This window comes from Panulirus ornatus, chromosome 2 (genome assembly GCF_036320965.1).
Source record: "Panulirus ornatus isolate Po-2019 chromosome 2, ASM3632096v1, whole genome shotgun sequence".
Lineage (NCBI taxonomy): Eukaryota > Metazoa > Arthropoda > Malacostraca > Decapoda > Palinuridae > Panulirus > Panulirus ornatus.
In genome coordinates, this window is record NC_092225.1 from 88,812,906 (window position 1) to 88,836,214 (window position 23,309).

The 23,309-nt window shown below is 41.4% G+C and overlaps 1 protein-coding gene across 5 annotated transcripts in view; it reads right to left on the reverse strand.

Annotated features, from left to right (window-relative positions):
• The window catches only part of Set2 (SET domain containing 2), a 374,507-nt gene that overhangs the window by 6,702 nt on the left and 344,496 nt on the right, over positions 1-23,309 (reverse strand). For all 5 annotated transcript variants that reach the window (XM_071679446.1, XM_071679422.1, XM_071679430.1 and 2 more), the window contains one exon: positions 5,181-5,525. In XM_071679446.1, coding sequence (XP_071535547.1) covers positions 5,181-5,525 — 345 coding nt within the window. The remainder of the gene's footprint in view (positions 1-5,180; positions 5,526-23,309) is intronic.

The window sequence follows — 23,309 nt, forward strand, 5'->3', positions numbered from 1 at the left end:
TGGAAGTCGAGAACATTATTTCGGAAAGCAAAAATGGGTATGTTTGAAGGAATAGTGGTTCCAATGTTATATGGTTGCGAGGCGTGGGCTATAGATAGACTTGTGTGGAGGATGGTGGATGTGTTGTAAATGAGATGTTTGAGGACAATAAGTGGTGTGAGGTGGTTTGATCAAGTAAGTAATAATAGGGTAAGAGAGATGTGTGGTAATAAAAGGAGTGTGGTTGAGAGAGCAGAAGAGGGTGTTTTGAAATGGTTTGGTCACATGGAGAGAATGAGTGAGGAAAGATTGACCAAGAGGATATATGTGTCAGAGGTGGAGGGAGCGAGGAGAAGTGGGAGACCAAATTGGAGGTGGAAAGATGGAGTGCAAAAAGATTTTGAGTAATTGGGGTCTGAACATGCTGGAGGGTGAAAGGCATGCAAGGAATAGAGTAAATTGGAACAATGTGGTATACCGGGGTCAACGTGCTGTCAATGGATTGAACCAGGGTGTGTGAAGCATCTGTGGTAAACCATGGAAAGTTCTGTGGGGCCTGGATGTGGAAAGGGAGCTGTGGTTTTGGTGCATTATACATGACAGCTAGAGACTGAGTGTGAACAAATGTGGCCTTTGTTGTCTTTTCATAGCGCTAACTCGCGCATATGCGGGGGGAGGGGGTTGCTATTTCATGTGAGGTGGGGTGGCGATGGGAATGAATAAAGGAAGACAGTATGAACTATGTACATGTGTATATATGTATATGTCTGTGTGTGTATATATATGTATATGTTGAGATGTATAGGTATGTACATTTGTGTGTGTGGACGTGTATGTATATACATGTGTATGTGGGTGGGTTGGGCCATTCTTTCGTCTGTTTCCTTGCGCTACCTCGCTAACGCAGGAGACAGCAACAAAGCAAAATAAATAAATATACATAATATTTATATATATTTATTTTGCTTTGTCGCTATCTCCCGTGTTTGCGAGGTAGCGCAAGGAAACAGATGAAAGAAAATGGCCTAACCCACCCCCATTCACATGCATATACATACACGTCCACACACGCAAATATACATACCCATACATCTCAATGTACACATACATATACACACACAGACACATACATATATACACATGCACACAATTCACACTGTCTGCCTTTATTCATTCCCATCGCCACCTCGCCACACATGGAATAACATCCCCCTCCCCCCCCATGTGTGCGAGGTAGCGCTAGGAAAAGACAACAAAGGCCCCATTCGTTTACACTCAGTCTCTAGCTGTTATGCAATAATGCCCGAAACTACAGCTCCCTTTCCACATCCAGGCCCCACAGAACTTTCCATGGTTTACCCCAGACGCTTCACATGCCCTAAGTCAATCCATTAACAGCATGTCGACCCCAGTATACCACATCGATCCAATTCACTCTATTCCTTGCCCGCCTTTCACCCTCCTGCATGTTCAGGCCCCGATCACTCAAAATCGCTGATGATACAGCGCTAGTGGCTGATTCATGTGAGAAACTGCAGAGCTGGTGACTGAGTTTGGTAAAGTGTGTGAAAGAAGAAAGTTAAGAGTAAATGTGAATAAGAGCAAGGTTATTAGGTACACTAGGGTTGAGGGTCAAGTCAATTGGGAGGTAAGTTTGAATGGAGAAAAACTGGAGGAAGTAAAGTGTTTTAGATATCTGGGAGTGGATCTGGCAGCGGATGGAACCATGGAAGTGGAAGTGAATCATAGGCTGGGGGAGGGGGCAAAAATCCTGGGAGCCTTGAAGAATGTTTGGAAGTCGAGAACATTATCTCGGAAAGTAAAAATGGGTATGTTTGAAGGAATAGTGGTTCAACAATGCTGTATGGTTGCGAGGCATGGGCTATGGATAGAGTTGTGCCGAGGAGGGTGGATGTGCTGGAAATGAGATGTTTGAGGACAATATGTGGTGTGAGGTTGTTTGATCGAGTAAGTAATGTAAAGGTAAGAGAGATGTGTGGAAGACAGCGACAAAGCAAAATAAATAAATATAAATATAGTGCGTGTGTGTATGTATGATTGGATGGGCCATTCTTCATCTGTTTCCTGACACTACCTCGCTGACGTGGGATACAACGATTAAGTATAAAATAAAAAGTAAAGAAGAAATTTGTTAATAAGGATGTAAAGAACATCTTCTACAGTATAAAAATGGTGGATGAATGGGACAGAATGATTGAAGACATGGTTAATACAGACAGTATACATAAATTTAAAGAGGCTGTATGAGAGAAATTTTTCAAGAGATGGGGCTCCATGAATGTAAAACTCCCTCCCCATACAGTACAAATGGGTATTACATATACACACTGTGTGTGTGTGTGTGTGTATAGACTGGCCAGGATATAAACAGTAGAAAGATTCTAAACTCCAAAACCTTAACATGGGTAATTTCCCATTCCCAGATCATGACACAAATGACATATCACAAGAACCTAGAAAACAGTACAACCCACTTCTCCCCTCACACTGCAAACCTCACAAATCAAAGAAACATGCTCTGACAACCACTCACCATCAACAGAGATTTCACAACATCTAAACTTTAATCAACACCACTAACGTATTCCCTGAAAACTAAACAGTATATTACCATACCTTCCTTGGCACTGTGAACCACAACAATCACAGCAACTAACACTGGTGAACGATAAAGAAAAATCCAATCCTCCCTCATCAACCCAGCCCCCGCATATGATAGTGCTTCTAAACTGAATCAACAACATTCCTCCTTCCAAAGAATCGACAAACATTCTAAGGAAAGAGACACAAACCAACTATATCCCAAGATGAGAAAAATCATTCCCTGAAAAAACTGCTGACTCACATTACATTCCCAATGACATTTTCAGTGGAAATAAAACCTTAAAGCAATACCCTGCATGAGACCTAAACAACATAACAAACTCCCATATTAAACACTTTAAACCAACTGAAGCCCAAGCACTTACAGGTATCTTGAACCATTCCTGGTTACACATAGAAATCCCAAAGATCTGGAAACATACAAAGTACACTTCCTATGGCCCTCCAAAACATCAAACCTCCACTCCTCCTACTGCCTTATACCAGTGCTGTCTTAAATACTCAAATGCACAGAAATACTGATCCAAAACAAAATCATCTAAAACATCCAACTCCTGCCAACACAGAATGGTCTTAAAACAAATTACTCCATAACAACACTCCACAAAAACTCATGCAGCACATCCTAGACAGTTTAAACTTATAAGAACCCTCGTAACGCACAGTATTAGCAGCAACAGATATCAACAAAGTATTCAAGCACAACCCCAACCACATTCACACAAGATAACAGACATCAACCTCCACAGCAGCAAAAATGAATAGATCTTCATGGCAGGCCACCAAGCTAGAGTAAGTCACAAGGTTTCACCTCAAAAATCCTAAGTTCTACAAATGGGGCCCCCCAAAAAACCAGTTTGTCAACCTTTTTTTAATCTATTCCTACATGACCTCCCATCACCATGTGCAGACAACCAAATGAAAGTCCTCACATATTCAAATGACCTCAAAGTACCAAGAAACTATTCAAGCAACAATCTACATGCAACACATCAAGCAATTATGATAAGCTCACATGTCCCCACAGGAATTGACCATCACCCTCTTAAGTCCAAGACAGAAAATAATCCAATCTATACCCTCTCAAAACTCTAAATGGTCAACTATTCCCACTCATCTGGACTCAAATTATACTGGATATCATATATGAAACAGTACATTCATTCCAAACATCCCAAAAATCAACACAAAAGTCCATAAGCAAAATAAATGGCTTTAGAACACTTACTGGCACCAGCACTGAACTTCCTTTGTATCCTCTACAACAATTCGTCTGCTCCATCCTAAACTACATCTCACATGGTCAGAGGCAAAGCTATGTCACACAAAACACGGGCACTCATCACCAGCTAATTTGCAGCCACAAACATTCAAAATATAGTGCTGACTATACAAATACACAATAAAAATAATATTTCAAGTTTCTACAGCTCCATCTCAGACGGTCCAACTAGATTAGATCTATGGTATGGGGTAGACCAAAGCAAAGTTATCTTTACCTCTTACTTTACCTGGCAAACCATCTGCTTTTGCTAGTACTAAAAACATTAGTTATACAAATGATGAATATCAGAATGTCGCAGTATATCTAAAGTTTCCCTGATACTTTATGAACTTGTTGACATGATTGCTGAGGGGAAATGTAGGTAAGTAAAGCTAAGGATATATAAAATTTTTTCAACAAGATATCAGTTTTTTTGTTAATTCTAATGTCTTCTAAAATCTTAAACTGATAAAATTACATTTTCTACTTTTTACAGATACTTTTGTATTCATTGAAATATCTTGGATTCAGAAAATGCGCATTTCATTATGCACTATTTTCTAATACATAATATTTTGTTTGTTGCTTTTTCTACCTATATACATTTCAAAACTGCATAAAAAATCCATGATCTTTGTATCATACTTTTTTTTTTTTGGAGAGAGGAGGAGGAAGAGTAAGGGAAAGGGCTAAGACGGGTGGTATGTATGGTGTTATCTGATGCACCAGTCCTCAAAAAAGCAGCAAAATGCTTACAATTTGTTATGAAAACATAAAAGATGATATAAATCCAACTTATCTGAAGGCCTTAAGTGAAAGTAACAAGTTGGAGCAAATGAATATGGAGATGGAATGCTAAGCATTATTTCACCTCCACATCATGGCATCACATATCTGGGTCAATTTCAGTATGGATTTCTGTCCCTATGAACAGGCATTTGCTGGTCTTGTGCATCAAGGACGGTGAATCCTCATGGATATATGCTACTTTAGGGAGTGAAATGGCATTTTACCACCTGATTGAGCAAATGCTCTTCTCAGATACTGAGAAATTTACTCAGTCTAACCAATGGTGTTTACTGCTATAACTTTTCTTACAAGATACTTGTAGATGAACCGAATTACTACTTGACAGTGTTATAATGACACCTCTTGATTATGTTCACAATCAGAAACATGCTATTTTATTTTCATGTCTTTACCCCTTTAAAAAGAATTCCACAAAAAAGAGCAAAACTGAAAATACTACAAACCTTATATTAATGCATACCCAGTAAAAGGTGTGCCAATCTCCTTTATTCATTCTACTTACCTTCACCTTCTCTCTCTTTGCTCTGCTCTCATGACGCTCAGCTCTTTCATTTCGTTCCTGCCGTTCACTTCTCTCATAACGTTCAGATCGCTCACTTCTCTCATTTCGCTCTGCTCGCTCACTTCTCTCATTTCGCTCCTGCCACTCGCTTCTTTCTGGATATTCAATTCTTTCTTTCAGGTCTGTCATTACAGGTCGTTCTAAGATTTCTAAAGACTCTGGTCGTTCCTTCTGGATACGAGTTTGGCGCTCTTCTTGTCTTTCAAAACGGGCTTCTTCTTTAGCACGTTCCTTTGCCTCTCGTCGTTCACGCCTTGCTGCTTCACGATCAACTTCCATGATGGGCTGCAAAGACAATGGTCAAAGTATTACAATACTGTTTATAATTACCAAATTAACATATATCGACACTCAAACTCTGATTTCCAGTAGTTTGACATCACTTGCTAGAACACACAATACTTGGCAAGCTGCTGCACCACAATTATTGTGTGACCATCGGCAACACAAGGGTGGGCCATCTTGATACCAGCTTCTTTCCCTACATGTCGAAGCTTTGGAACTTTAGCTTCTCATGTTTTTCACCAATTAACTATAACCTGGCATATTTCAAAAGACAGGTCTTTCACTTCCTCCAAAATTCGTAAATACTTTCCCCTTGTCTTTTCTTTTTCTGATTCATAATTCTCTCTATATTTCAATTAAGGCCTAACCTTGGTGTGGACTTTAGTACATGACTGGAGCCTAAAAAAAATGAAATAAAAATAGATTGTGAAATGCACTCACTATGGCTAAGCTACATTCAAATCTATTCCAATTACTACTCCAAGCACTTCTCAAATCTAAGTTCTATGTAATTCAAGTTTTACAGTGAAACTTAATTAGTTTCAAGCATTGACTGAAATGGGCTGTAATATGAGATAGGTACAAAGAATCCATCTTTCTTTCTTTCAAGCTTGCTCGCCATTTTCTGTGTTAGTAGAATAACACATGAAAAAAGGCCTCATATGCTTAAATCCATCCTCTAGCTCTCATGTAGTTTCCCTAGCTGCTTTATATACCCTGATTCAGTCAACTGACAACATGCCCCCTCCCACTACACCCCCTTGCGCAAATTCTATCCATCCTTTGCATGTTTTTCACCCTCAAGCGTGTTCAGGACCCAAACACTCAAAATCACATTAAATCCATCCTTCGATCTCCAATTCAGCCTCTACCTTCTCTGTTTCCCCTCCACTTCTGACACATATATCCCCATTGACAACCTCTCTTCACTCATTCTCTCCATATGTCCAAACCATTTCAGTAAACCCTTTTAAGCTCTCTCTCAACCATCCTCTTCTTATTACAAGAATTATCTTTTACCCTATTATTATTTACTCTACCAACCCCCACCACACAACAAATATTGTCCTCAAACATTTCATTGCCAACACATTCTCCTTTTTCTATTAATTCTCATCTATTAGATAAGCCCATGTTTTACATCCATACAATCCTGATGAAACCACAATACCTACAAACACACCCATTTTTGCCTTCCCAGACAGTGTGGTCTTTTTCCACGTATTGCTCCCAAAGACTCACTCAAGCTTTCACTGTTCCACTTGCTGCAGTGTCCACTCTTAGATATCTAAAATACTTAACATTCTCCGAGTTTTCTTCATTCAAATTCACACCCCAACTAACCTGTTTCTTTGCACTGCCAAACCTAACAACCTTCCTTGCATTCACATATTATTATGCTACATTATTCACAATCACTCTGCTCATCTCAGTAAAGTGAACAAGTCTCTGTTTTCATCAACTTTTTAGAACATATCACATATGTGGTCCAGAATTAAATGATGGTGAACTGTGCAATAAGTATGCTATTATTGTAAATAATATCTCACACATTTACTTGATCTTGTTAGCAGGTCTTCTTACGATGTTCCACCTAAAGAACTATTTGTGAACAATATCTCACTAGTACTGTAAGAGCTTGCACAAAGTTCCTGTTTTGTTAAAAACTTCTGATGTAAATGTAATTTTTAGCAACATTAATAATATCAAGGAAAGTCTTTGCAGATATTCTGTTACTGCTTAAAAGGGTTGTACACTCAATATCCCCATAGTGAGTGATCATTTTTACAAAAGTCAAACTGGTATGATTCTTAGTGTTTTGGTTAAAAAAACATAAAATAAAAAGTTTGGTATAGTGAAGAATTTAATGCAATATCAGATTCACCTTTGAGATTTTGATTATCATAATGGCTGGTATAATGCTAAAATTATTACATACAATAATTCAATAATGGAGAGAAATATTGGGGAATCATCTCTTATCAAACACAGATGAGATATCAATTTGAATCAAAAGGTTGGTTTATAAAAGTGTGAGAACTTTACAAGTGAAAAAAATTGTAAATATGTATTCTGGAACATATGTTAACCAGATCTTGAAACTTGAAAGAGGTGAGGTCATTGAGGGTGACTTGTTCCTTAATCATTTTATGTCTGAAGATTAATTTGCTTGCCCTGCCCAGTAGTGGCTGATTTACTATATTCTGGTTCTCTTCATCAGTAATCAGTCTTAAAAACGTAATTATACAAAAGTGCTTGACACTTCCCATTTTCCATTTCCTAGGGCATTCACCAGCATCTTTTGTACACTTCCTACTTGTGTACTTTATGTATTTATTATACTTTGTCACAGTCTCATGCGTTAGTGAGGTAACACAAGGAAACAGATGAAAGAATGGCCCAACCCACCCACATACATATGTATATACATACACATCCACACAAGCAAATATACATACCTATACATCTCAACATATACATATACATATACACACACACACATATACATATATACACATGTACATAATTCATAGTCGGCCCTTATTCATACCTGTCGCCATCCCGCCACACATGAAATGACAACCCCCTCCCCCCTGCATGTGCGCGAGGTAGCGCTAGGAAAAGACAACAAAGCCCACATTAGTTCACACTCAGTCTCTAGCTGTCATGTATAATGCACCGAAACCACAGCCCCACAAAACTTTCCATGGTTTACCCCAGACGCTTCACATGCCCTGGTTCAAGCCATTGACAGAACGTTGACCCCGGTATACCACATTGTTCCAATTCACTCTATTCCTTGCACGCCATTCACCCTCCTGCATGTTCAGGCCCCATTCACTCAAAATCTTTTTCCCTCCATCTTTCCACCTCCAATTTGGTCTCCCACTTCTCCTCGTTCCCTCCACCTCTGACACATATATCCTCTTTGTCAATCTTTCCTCACTCATTCTCTCCATGTGACCAAACCATTTCAAAACACCCTCTTCTGCTCTCTCAACCACACTCTTTTTAATACCACACATCTCTACACTCGATCAAACCACCTCACACCACATACTGTCCTCAAACTTCTCATTTACAACACATCCACCCTCCTCCGCACAACTCTATCTATAGCCCACGCCTCGCAACCATATAACATTGTCGGAACCACTCCTTCAAACACACCCATTTTTGCTTTCCAAGATAACGTTCTCGCCTTCCACACATTTTTCAATGCTCCCAGAACTTTCACCCCCTCCCCCACCCTATGATTCACTTCCGCTTCCATGGTTCCATCCGCTGCCAAATCCACTCCCAGATATCTAAAACACTTCACTTCCTCCAGTTTTTCTCCATTAAACGTACCTCCCAATTGACTTGTCCCTCAACCCTATTGTACCTAATAACCTTGCTCTTATTCACATTTACTCTCAGCATTCTTCTTTCACACACTTTACCAAACTCAGTCACCAGCTTCTGCACTTTCTCACATGAATCAGCCACCAGCACTGTATCATCAGTGAACAACAACTGACTCACTTTCCAAGCTCTCTCATCCACAACAGACTGCATACTTCCCCTCTTTCCAAAACTCCTGCATTCACCTGCCTAACAACCCCACCCATAAACAAATTAAACAATCATGGAGACATCATGCGCCCCTGCCACAAACCAACAATCAGTGAGAACCAATCACTTTCCTCTCTTCCTACTCGTACACATGCCTTACATCCTCGATAAAAACTTTTCACTGCTTCTACCAACTTACCTCCCACATTCTTAATACCTTCCACAGAGCATCTCTATCAACTCTATCATATGCCTTCTCCAGATCCATAAATGCTACATACAAATCCATTTGCTTTTCTAAGTATTCCTCACATACATTCTTCAGAGTAAACACCTGATCCACACATCCTTTATCACTTCTGAAACCATACCGCTCTTCCCCAATCTGATGCTCTGTACATGCCTTCATCCTCTCAATCAATACCCTCCCATATAATTTACCAGGAATACTCAACAAACTTATACCTCTGTAATTTGAGCACTCACCTTTATCCCCTTTGCCTTTGTACAATGGCACTATGCAAGCATTCTGCCAATCCTCTGGCACCTCACCATGAATCATACATACATTAAATAACCTTGCCAACCAGTCAACAACACAGTTACCCCCTTTTTTAATAAATTCCACAGCAATACCATCCAAACCCGCTGCCTTGCCGGCTTCCATCTTCCGCAAAGCTTTTACTACCTCTTCTCTCTTTACTAAATCATTTTCCCTGACCCTCTCACTTTGCACACCACCACGACCAAAACACCCTATATCTGCCACTCTATCATCAAACACATTCAACAAACCTTCAAAATACTCACTCCATCTCCTCACATCACCACTACTTGTTATCACCTCCCCATTAGCCCCCTTCACTGATGTTCCCATTTGTTCCCTTGTCTTACACACTTTATTTACCTCCTTCCAAAACATCTTTTTATTCTCCCTAAAATCTAATGACTCTTTCACCCCAACTCTCATTTGCCCTCTTTCTCACCTCTTGCACCTTTCTCTTGACCTTCTGCCTCTTTCTTTTATACCTCTCACATTCATTTGCATTATTTCCCTGCAAAAATAGTCCAAATGCCTCTCTCTTCTCTTTCATAAATAATCTTACTTCTTCATCCCACCACTCACTACCCTTTCTAATCAACCCACCTCCCACGCTTATCATGCTACAAGCATCTTTTGCACAAGACATCACTACTTACCTAAATACATCCCATTCCTCCCCCACTCCCCTTACATCCTTTGTTCTCACTTTTTCCATTCTGTACTCAGTCTCTCCTGGTACTTCCTCACACAAGTCTCCTTCCCAAGCTCACTTACTCCCACCACTCTCTTTATCCCAACATTCTCTCTTCTGAAAACTTCTACAAATCTTCATCTTTGCCTCCACAATATATATATATATATATATATATATATATATATATATATATATATATATATATTTATATTTTTTTTTTTTGCTTTGTCGCTGTCTCCCGCGTTTGCGAGGTAGCGCAAGGAAAGAGACGAAAGAAATGGCCCAACCCACCCCCATACACATGTATATACATACGTCCACACACGCAAATATACATACCTACACAGCTTTCCATGGTTTACCCCAGATGCTTCACATGCCTTGATTCAATCCACTGACAGCACGTCAACCCCGGTATACCACATCGCTCCAGTTCACTCTATTCCTTGCCCTCCTTTCACCCTCCTGCATGTTCAGGCCCCGATCACACAAAATCTTTTTCACTCCATCTTTCCACCTCCAATTTGGTCTCCCTCTTCTCCTCGTTCCCTCCACCTCCGACACATATATCCTCTTGGTCAATCTTTCCTCACTCATTCTCTCCATGTGACCAAACCATTTCAAAACACCCTCTTCTGCTCTCTCAACCACGCTCTTTTTATTTCCACACATCTCTCTTACCCTTACGTTACTTACTCGATCAAACCACCTCACACCACACATTGTCCTCAAACATCTCATTTCCAGCACATCCATCCTCCTGTGCACAACTCTATCCATAGTCCACGCCTCGCAACCATACAACATTGTTGGAACCACTATTCCTTCAAACATACCCATTTTTGCTTTCCGAGATAATGTTCTTGACGTCCACACATTCTTCAAGGCTCCCAGAATTTTCGCCCCCTCCCCCACCCTATGATCCACTTCCGCTTCCATGTTTCCATCCGCTGCCAGATCCACTCCCAGATATCTAAAACACTTCACTTCCTCCAGTTTTTCTCCATTCAAACTCACCTCCCAATTGACTTGACCCTCAACCCTACTGTACCTAATAACCTTGCTCTTATTCACATTTACTCTTAACTTTCTTCTTTCACACACTTTACCAGACTCAGTCACCAGCTTCTGCAGTTTCTCACATGAATCAGCCACCAGCGCTGTATCATCAGCGAACAACAACTGACTCACTTCCCAAGCTCTCTCATCCCCAACAGACTTCATCCTTGCCCCTCTTTCCAAAACTCTTGCATTTACCTCCCTAACAACCCCATCCATAAACAAATTAAACAACCATGGAGACATCACACACCCCTGCCGCAAACCTACATTCACTGAGAACCAATCACTTTCCTCTCTTCCTACACGTACACATGCCTTACATCCTTGATAAAAACTTTTCACTGCTTCTAACAACTTGCCTCCCACACCATATATTCTTAATACCTTCCACAGAGCATCTCTATCAACTCTATCATATGCCTTCTCAAGATCCATAAATGCTACATACAAATCCATTTGCTTTTCTAAGTATTTCTCACATACATTCTTCAAAGCAAACACCTGATCCACACATCCTCTACCACTTCTGAAACCACAATGCTCTTCCCCAATCTGATGCTCTGTACATCCCTTCACCCTCTCAATCAATACCCTCCCATACAATATATATATATATATATATATATATATATTGGGCCGTTTCTTTCGTCTGTTTCCTTGCGCTGCCTCGCAACCGTGGGAGACGGCGACAAAGCAGATATATATATATATATATATATATATATATATATATATATATATATATATATATATATATATTATCCCTGGGGATAGGGGAGTAAGAATACTTCCCACGTATTCCCTGCGTGTCGTAGAAGGCGACTAAAAGGGGAGGGAGCGGTGGGCTGGAAATCCTCACCTCTCGTTTTTTTTTTCAATTTTCCAAAAGAAGGAACAGAGAATTGGGCCAGGTGAGGGTATTCCCTCAAAGGCCCAGTCCTCTGTTCTTAACGCTTCCTCGCTAATGCGGGAAATGGCGAATAGTTTGAAAGAAAAAGAAAGATATATATTTGCTTTGAAGAATGTATGTGAGAAATACTTAGAAAAGCAAATGGATTTGTATGTAGCATTTATGGATCTGGAGAAGGCATATGATAGAGTTGATAGAGATGCTCTGTGGAAGGTATTAAGAATATATGGTGTGGGAGGCAAGTTGTTAGAAGCAGTGAAAAGTTTTTATCGAGGATGTAAGGCATGTGTACGTGTAGGAAGAGAGGAAAGTGATTGGTTCTCAGTGAATGTAGGTTTGCGGCAGGGGTGTGTGATGTCTCCATGGTTGTTTAATTTGTTTATGGATGGGGTTGTTAGGGAGGTAAATGCAAGAGTCCTGGAAAGAGGGGCAAGTATGAAGTCTGTTGGGGATGAGAGAGCTTGGGAAGTGAGTCAGTTGTTGTTCGCTGATGATACAGCGCTGGTGGCTGATTCATGTGAGAAACTGCAGAAGCTGGTGACTGAGTTTGGTAGTTTGGTAAAGTGTGTGGAAGAAGAAAGTTAAGAGTAAATGTGAATAAGAGCAAGGTTATTAGGTACAGTAGGGTTGAGGGTCAAGTCAATTGGGAGGTGAGTTTGAATGGAGAAAAACTGGAGGAAGTGAAGTGTTTTAGATATCTGGGAGTAGATCTGTCAGCGGATGGAACCATGGAAGCGGAAGTGGATCATAGGGTGGGGGAGGGGGCGAAAATTTTGGGAGCCTTGAAAAATGTGTGGAAGTCGAGAACATTATCTCGGAAAGCAAAAATGGGTATGTTTGAAGGAATAGTGGTTCCAACAATGTTGTATGGTTGCGAGGCGTGGGCTATGGATGGAGTTGTGCGCAGGAGGATGGATGTGCTGGAAATGAGATGTTTGAGGACAATGTGTGGTGTGAGGTGGTTTGATCGAGTAAGTAATGTAAGGGTAAGAGAGATGTGTGGAAATAAAAAGAGCGTGGTTGAGAGAGCAGAAGAGGGTGTTTTGAAATGGTTTGGGCACATGGAGAGAATGAGTGAGGAAAGATTGACCAAGAGGATATATGTGTCGGAGGTGGAGGGAACGAGGAGAAGAGGGAGACCAAATTGGAGGTGGAAAGATGGAGTGAAAAAGATTTTGTGTGATCGGGGCCTGAACATGCAGGAGGGTGAAAGGAGGGCAAGGAATAGAGTGAATTGGAGCGATGTGGTATACAGGGGTTGACGTGCTGTCAGTGGATTGAATCAAGGCATGTGAAGCGTCTGGGGTAAACCATGGAAAGCTGTGTAGGTATGTATATTTGCATGTGTGGACGTGTGTATGTACATGTGTATGGGGGGGGGGGTTGGGCCATTTCTTTCGTCTGTTTCCTTGCGCTACCTCGCAAACGCGGGAGACAGCGACAAAGTATAAAAAAAAAAAAAAAAAAAATATATATATATATATATATATATATATATATTATCCCTGGGGATAGGGGAGAAAGAATACTTCCCACGTATTCCCTGCGTGTCGTAGAAGGCGACTAAAAGGGGAGGGAGCGGGTGGCTGGAAATCCTCCCCTCTCTTGTTTTTTTTTAATTTTCCAAAAGAAGGAACAGAGAAGGGGGTCAGGTGAGGATAATCCCTATAAGGCCCAGTTCTCTGTTCTTAACGCTACCTCGCTAACGCGGGAAATGGCAACTAGTATGAAAGAATATATATATATATATATATATATATATATGGTCACAGCTTAAGCGTCGCGTCATGAGAAGAACCATCATAATGGAGTTGCACGGACTGTGATCCTTGCTGTGGTTACAAGAATGTTCTTCCGCCCACCAGTGATGCTACTACGTTTGTGAATCAAGAACCATTGCAACACAAACCTCGCCAGGTGGGAGAGTGTCCCGCAGTGTATCGAGACAGACTTCCCCAGAACTTTTTTAAAGGGGAAGTAAATGCTTATAGTTGTGTTACTGGAGTGATAGTTTTCATATATGGTGCTTTGACAAGAAAACAGTGAAATTGGAAAAAATGTAGCTTAGACATTGAAGCTTATTGATACGTGGTTAAATTGATGAGAACTGCTATTGACGTTTGTGTAAATAAATTATACATTTCCCTTTTCCATAGCCAGAGGTTGAACCATTATGTGACATTCATTTTTTCATTTCATTTCAAGCTAGAAGTTTAAGTTTTCTAAATTGTTTCTTACATTTTTCATATGTATATATATGTATATGTGTGTGAGTGTGTATATGTGCGTATGTATGTGTACGTATATATATATATATAGATATGTATTTTTTTTTTTTTTGCCGCTGTCTCCTGCGTTTGCGAGGTAGCGCAAGGAAACAGACGAAAGAAATGGCCCAACCCACCCCCATACACATGTATATACATACGTCCACACACGCAAATATACATACCTACACAGCTTTCCATGGTTTACCCCAGACGCTTCACATGCCTTGATTCAATCCACTGACAGCACGTCAACCCCGGTATACCACATCGCTCCAATTCACTCTATTCCTTTCCCTCCTTTCACCCTCCTGCATGTTCAGGCCCCGATCACACAAAATCTTTTTCACTCCATCTTTCCACCTCCAATTTGGTCTCCCTCTTCTCCTCATTCCCTCCACCTCCGACACATATATCCTCTTGGTCAATCTTTCCTCACTCATTCTTTCCATGTGACCAAACCATTTCAAAACACCCTCTTCTGCTCTCTCAACCACGCTCTTTTTATTTCCACACATCTCTCTTACCCTTACGTTACTTACTCGATCAAACCACCTCACACCACACATTGTCCTCAAACATCTCATTTCCAGCACATCCATCCTCCTGCGCACAACTCTATCCATAGTCCACGCCTTGCAACCATACAACATTGTTGGAACCACTATTCCTTCATATATATATATTATCCCTGGGGATAGGGGTGAAAGAATACTTCCCACGCATTCCTCGCGTGTCGTAGAAGGCGACTAGAGGGGACGGGAGCGGGGGGCTAGAAATCCTCCCCTCCTTATATTTTTTTAAATTTCTAAAATGGGAAACAGAAGAAAGAGTCACGCAGGGAGTGCTCATCCTCCTTGAAGGCTCACACTGGGGTGTCTAAATGTGTGTGGATGTAACCAAGATGTGAAAAAAGGAGAGATACGTAGTATGTTTGAGGAAAGGAACCTGGATGTTTTGGCTCTGAGTGAAACGAAGCTCAAGGGTAAAGGGGAAGAGTGGTTTGGGAATGTCTTGGGAGTAAAGTCAGGGGTTAGTGAGAGGACAAGAGCAAGGGAAGGAGTAGCAGTACTCCTGAAACAGGAGTTGTGGGAGTATGTGATAGAATGTAAGAAAGTAAATTCTCGATTAATATGGGTAAAACTGAAAGTTGATGGTGAGAGATGGGTGATTATTGGTGCATATGCACCTGGGCATGAGAAGAAAGATCATGAGAGGCAAGTGTTTTGGGAGCAGCTGAATGAGTGTGTTAGTGGTTTTGATGCACGAGACCGGGTTATAGTGATGGGTGATTTGAATGCAAAGGTGAGTAATGTGGCAGTTGAGGGAATAATTGGTATACATGGGGTGTTCAGTGTTGTAAATGGAAATGGTGAAGAGCTTGTAGATTTATGTGCTGAAAAAGGACTGGTGATTGGGCATACATCGTTTAAAAAGCGAGATATACATAAGTATACGTGTGTAAGTAGGAGAGATGGCCAGAGAGCATTATTGGATTACGTGTTAATTGACAGGCGCACGAAAGAGAGACTTTTGGATGTTAATGTGCTGAGAGGTGCAACTGGAGGGATGTCTGATCCATTATCTTGTGGAGGCTAAGGTGAAGATTTGTATGGGTTTTTAGAAAAGAAGAGTGAATGTTGGGGTGAAGAGGGTGGTGAGAGTAAGTGAGCTTGGGAAGGAGACTTGTGTGAGGAAGTACCAGGAGAGACTGAGTACAGAATGGAAAAAGGTGAGAACAATGGAAGTAAGGGGAGTGGGGGAGGAATGGGATGTATTTAGGGAATCAGTGATGGATTGAGCAAAAGATGCTTGTGGCATGAGAAGAGTGGGAGGTGGGTTGATTAGAAAGGGTAGTGAGTGGTGGGATGAAGAAGTAAGATTTTTAGTGAATGAGAAGAGAGAGGCATTTGGACAATTTTTGCAGGGAAAAAATGCAATTGAGTGGGAGATGTATAAAAGAAAGAGACAGGAGGTCAAGAGAAAGGTGCAAGAGGTGAAAAAGAGGGCAAATGAGAGTTGGGGTGAGAGAGTATCATTAAATTTTAGGGAGAATAAAAAGATGTTCTGGAAGGAGGTAAATAAAGTGCGTAAGACAAGGGAGCAAATGGGAACTTCAGTGAAGGGCGCAAATCGGGAGGTGATAACAAGTAGTGGTGATGTGAGAAGGAGATGGAGTGAGTATTTTGAAGGTTTGTTGAATGTGTCTGATGATAGAGTGGCAGATATAGGGTGTTTTGGTCGAGGTGGTGTGCAAAGTGCGAGGATTAGGGAAAATGATTTGGTAAACAGAGAAGAGGTAGTAAAGCTTTGCGGAAGATGAAAGCCAGCAAGGTAGCAGGTTTGGATGGTATTGCAGTGGAATTTATTAAAAAAGGGGGTGACTGTATTGTTGACTGGTTGGTAAGGTTATTTAATGTATGTATGACTCATGGTGAGGTGCCTGAGGATTGGTGGAATGCGTGCATAGTGCCATTGTACAAAGGCAAAGGGGATAAGAGTGAGTGCTCAAATTACAGAGGTATAAGTTTGTTGAGTATTCCTGGCAAATTATATGGGAGGGTATTGATTGAGAGGGTGAAGGCATGTACAGAGCATCAGATTGGGGAAGAGCAGTGTGGTTTCAGAAGTGGTAGAGGATGTGTGGATCAGGTGTTTGCTTTAAAGAATGTATGTGAGAAATAATTAGAAAAGCAAATGGATTTGTATGTAGCATTTATGGATCTGGAGAAGGCATATGATAGAGTTGATAGAGATGCTCTGTGGAAGGTATTAAGAATATATGGTGTGGGAGGCAAGTTGTTAGAAGCAGTGAAAAGTTTTTATCGAGGATGTAAGGCATGTGTACGTGTAGGAAGAGAGGAAAGTGATTGGTTCTCAGTGAATGTAGGTTTGCGGCAGGGGTGTGTGATGTCTCCATAGTTGTTTAATTTGTTTATGGATGGGGTTGTTAGGGAGGTGAATGCAAGAGTTTTGGAAAGAGGGGCAAGTATGAAGTCTGTTTGGGATGAGAGAGCTTGGAAAGTGAGTCAGTTGTTGTTCGCTGATGATACAGCGCTGGTGGCTGATTCATGTGAGAAACTGCAGAAGCTGGTGACTGAGTCTGGTAAAGTGTGTGAAAGAAGAAAGTTAAGAGTAAATGTGAATAAGAGCAAGGTTATTAGGTACAGTAGGGTTGAGGGTCAAGTCAATTGGGAGGTGAGTTTGAATGGAGAAAAACTGGAGGAAGTGAAGTGTTTTAGATATCTGGGAGTGGATCTGGCAGCGGATGGAAACATGGAAGCGGAAGTGGATCATAGGGTGGGGGAGGGGGCGAAAATTCTGGGAGCCTTGAAGAATGTGTGGAAGTCGAGAACATTATCTCGGAAAGCAAAAATGGGTATGTTTGAAGGAATAGTGGTTCCAACAACGTTGTATGGTTGCGAGGCGTGGACTATGGATAGAGTTGTGCGCAGGAGGATGGATGTGCTGGAAATGAGATGTTTGAGGACAATGTGTGGTGTGAGGTGGTTTGATCGAGTAAGTAACGTAAGGGTAAGAGAGATGTGTGGAAATAAAAAGAGCGTGGTTGAGAGAGCAGAAGAGGGTGTTTTGAAATGGTTTAGTCACATGGAGAGAATGAGTGAGGAAAGATTGACCAAGAGGATATATGCGTCGGAGGTGGAGGGAACGAGGAGAAGAGGGGGACCAAATTGGAGGTGGAAAGATGGAGTGAAAAAGATTTTGTGTGATCGGGGCCTGAACATGCAGGAGGGTGAAAGGAGGGCAAGGAATAGAGTGAATTGGAGTGATGTGGTATACCGGGGTTGACGTGCTGTCAGTGGATTGAATCAAGGCATGTGAAGCGTCTGGGGTAAACCATGGAAAGCTGTGTAGGTATGTATATTTGCGTGTGTGGACGTATGTATATACATGTGTATGGGGGTGGGTTGGGCCATTTCTTTCGTCTGTTTCCTTGCGCTACCTCGCAAACGCGGGAGACAGCGACAAAAAAAAAAAAAAAAAAAAAAAAAAAATATATATATATATATATATATATATATATATATATATATATTTTATTTTGCCGCTGTCTCCCGCGTTTGCGAGGTAGCGCAAGGAAACAGACAAAAGAAATGGCCCAACCCACCCCCATACACATGTATATACATACGTCCACACACGCAAATATACATACCTACACAGCTTTCCATGGTTTACCCCAGACGCTTCACATGCCCTGATTCAATCCACTGACAGGACGTCAACCCCGGTATACCACATCGCTTCAATTCACTCTATTCCTTGCCCTCCTTTCACCCTCCTGCATGTTCAGGCCCCGATCACACAAAATCTTTTTCACTCCATCTTTCCACCTCCAATTTGGTCTCCCTCTTCTCCTCGTTCCCTCCACCTCCGACACATATATCCTCTTGGTCAATCTTTCCTCACTCATTCTCTCCATGTGCCCAAACCATTTCAAAACACCCTCTTCTGCTCTCTCAACCACGCTCTTTTTATTTCCACACATCTCTCTTACCCTTACGTTACTTACTCGATCAAACCACCTCACACCACACATTGTCCTCAAACATCTCATTTCCAGCACATCCATCCTCCTGCGCACAACTCTATCCATAGCCCACGCCTCGCAACCATACAACATTGTTGGAACCACTATTTCTTCAAACATACCCATTTTTGCTTTCCGAGATAATGTTCTCGACTTCCACACATTCTTCAAGGCTCCCAGAATTTTCGCCCCCTCCCCCACCCTATGATCCACTTCCGCTTCCATGGTTCCATCCGCTGCCAGATCCACTCCCAGATATCTAAAACACTTCACTTCCTCCAGTTTTTCTCCATTCAAACTCACCTCCCAATTGACTTGACCCTCAACCCTACTGTACCTAATAACCTTGCTCTTATTCACATTTACTCTTAACTTTCTTCTTTCACACACTTTACCAAACTCAGTCACCAGCTTCTGCAGTTTCTCACATGAATCAGCCACCAGCGCTGTATCATCAGCGAACAACAACTGACTCACTTCCCAAGCTCTCTCATCCCCAACAGACTTCATACTTGCCCCTCTTTCCAAAACTCTTGCATTCACCTCCCTAACAACCCCATCCATAAACAAATTAAACAACCATGGAGACATCACACACCCCTGCCGCAAACCTACATTCACTGAGAACCAATCACTTTCCTCTTTTCCTACGCGTACACATGCCTTACATCCTCGATAAAAACTTTTCACTGCTTCTAACAACTTGCCTCCCACACCATATATTCTTAATACCTTCCACAGAGCATCTCTATCAACTCTATCATAAGCCTTCTCCAGATCCATAAATGCTACATACAACTCCATTTGCTTTTCTAAGTATTTCTCACATACATTCTTCAAAGCAAACACCTGATCCACACATCCTCTACCACTTCTGAAACCACACTGCTCTTCCCCAATCTGATGCTCTGTACATGCCTTCACCCTCTCAATCAATACCCTCCCATATAATTTACCAGGAATACTCAACAAACTTATACCTCTGTAATTTGAGCACTCACTCTTATCCCCTTTGCCTTTGTACAATTGCACTATGCATGCATTCCGCCAATCCTCAGGCACCTCACCGTGAGTCATACATACATTAAATAACCTTACCAACCAGTCAACAATACAGTCACCCCCTTTTTTAATAAATTCCACTGCAATACCATCCAAACCTGCTGCCTTGCCGGCTTTCATCTTCCGCAAAGCTTTTACTACCTCTTCTCTGTTTACCAAATCATTTTCCCTAACCTTCTCACTTTGCACACCACCTCGACCAAAACACCCTATATCTGCCACTCTATCATCAAACACATTCAACAAACCTTCAAAATACTCACTCCATCTCCTCACATCACCACTACTTGTTATCACCTCCCCATTTGCGCCCTTCACTGAAGTTCCCATTTGCTCCCTTGTCTTACGCACTTTATTTACCTCCTTCCAGAACATCTTTTTATTCTCCCTAAAATTTAATGATACTCTCTCACCCCAACTCTCATTTGCCCTTTTTTTCACCTCTTGCACCTTTCTCTTGACCTCCTGCCTCTTTCTTTTATACGTCTCCCACTCAACTGCATTTTTTCCCTGCAAAAATCGTCCAAATGCCTCTCTCTTCTCTTTCACTAATACTCTTACTTCTTCATCCCACCACTCACTACCCTTTCTAATCAACCCACCTCCCACTCTTCTCATGCCACAAGCATCTTTTGCGCAATCCATCACTGATTCCCTAAAAACATCCCATTCCTCCCCCACTCCCCTTACTTCCATTGTTCTCACCTTTTTCCATTCTGTACTCAGTCTCTCCTGGTACTTCCTCACACAAGTCTCCTTCCCAAGTTCACTTACTCTCACCACCCTCTTCACCCCAACATTCACTCTTTTTTCTGAAAACCCATACAAATCTTCACCTTAGCCTCCACAAGATAATGATCAGACATCCCTCCAGTTGCACCTCTCAGCGCATTAACATCCAAAAGTCTCTCTTTCGCGTGCCTGTCAATTAACACGTAATCCAATAACGCTCTCTGGCCATCTCTCCTACTTACATAAGTATACTTATGTATATCTCGCTTTTTAAACCAGGTATTCCCAATCATCAGCCCTTTTTCAGCACATAAATCTACAAGCTCTTCACCATTTCCATTTACAACACTGAACACCCCATGTATACCATTTATTCCCTCAACTGCCACATTACTCACCTTTGCATTCAAATCACCCATCACTATAACCCGGTCTCGTGCATCAAAACCACTAACATACTCATTCAGCGGCTTCCAAAACACTTGCCTCTCATGATCTTTCTTTTCATGCCCAGGTGCATATGCACCAATAATCACCCATCTCTCTCCATCAACTTTCAGTTTTACCCATATTAATCGAGAATTTACTTTCTTACATTCTATCACGTACTCCCACAACTCCTGTTTCAGGAGTACTGCTACTCCTTCCCTTGCTCTTGTCCTCTCACTAACCCCTGACTTTACTCCCAAGACATTCCCAAACCACTCTTCCCCTTCACCCTTGAGCTTCGTTTCACTCAAAGCCAAAACATCCAGGTTCCTTTCCTCAAACATACTACCTATCTCTCCTTTTTTCACATCTTGGTTACATCCACACACATCTAGGCACCCCAATCTGAGCCTTCGGGGAGTATGAGCACTCCCCGCGTGACTCCTTCTTCTGTTTCCCATTTTAGAAAGTTAAAAAAATACAAGGAGGGGAGGATTTCTGGCCCCCCGCTCCCATCCCCTCTATATATATATATATATATATATATATATATATATATATATATATATATATATATATATATATATATATATATCCCTGGGGATAGGGGAGAAAGAATACTTCCCACGTATTCCCTGCGTGTCGTAGAAGGCGACTAAAAGGGAAGGGAGCGGGGGGCTGGAAATCCTCCCCTCTCAATTTTTTTTTCTTTTTTATTTTCCAAAAGAAGGAACAGAGAAGGGGGCCTGGTGAGGATATTCCCTAAAAGGCCCAGTCCTCTGTTCTTAACGCTACCTCGCTAATGCGGGAAATGGCGAATAGTATGAAAGAAAGAAAGAAATATATATATATATATATATATATATATATATATATATATATATATATATATATATATATATATTGGTTGATTTATTTTGCTTTGTTGCTGTCTCCCGTGCCAGCGAGGTAGCACAAGGAAACAGATGAAAGAATGGCCCAACCCACCCACATACACATGTATATACATACACGTCCACACACGCAAATGTACATACCTATACATCTCAACGTATACATATATATACACACACACAGACATATACATATATACACATGTACATAATTCATACTGTCTACCTTTATTCATTCCCATCGCCACCTCGCCACACATGAAATAACAACCCCCGCCCCCCTCATGTGTGTGAGGTAGCACTAGGAAAAGTCAACAAAGGCCCCATTTGTTCACACTCAGTCTCTAGCTCTCACGTAATAATGCACCGAAACCACAACTCCCTTTCCACATCCAGGCCCCACAGAACTTTCCATGGTTTACCCCAGACGCTTCACATGCCCTGGTTCAATCCACTGACAGCACGTCGACGCCAGTATACCACATCGCTCCAATTCACTCTATTCCTTGTATGCCTTTCACCCTCCTGCATGTTCAGGCCCCGATTACTCAAAATCTTTTTCACTCCATCTTTTCACCTCCAATTTGGTCTCCCACTTCTCCACTTCTGATACATATATCCTCTTTGTCAATCTTTTCTCACTCATTCTCTCCATGTGACCAAACCACTTTTCAAAACACCCTCTTCTGCTCTCTCAACAACACTATCTTTATTACCACACATCTCTCGTACCCTATTATGACTTACTTGATCAAACCACCTCACACCACATATTGTCCTCAAACATCTCATTTATATTTACTATACATAATTGCTGTTTCCCACATCAGAGAGGTAGTGCCAGAAAAGACGAAAGATGACCCATCCACTCATATACACATATATATATATACATAAGCAGCCACATACACAAATATACATACACATATACAGACATTATATGCATACGCACATACACATTCATACTTGCTTGCCTTCATCCATTCCTGTTGCTATCCCGCCCTACAGAACAACATCGCTATCCCCTACTTCAGTGAGGAAGCACCAGGAATACAGACAAAAAGGCCACATTCATTCACAGTCT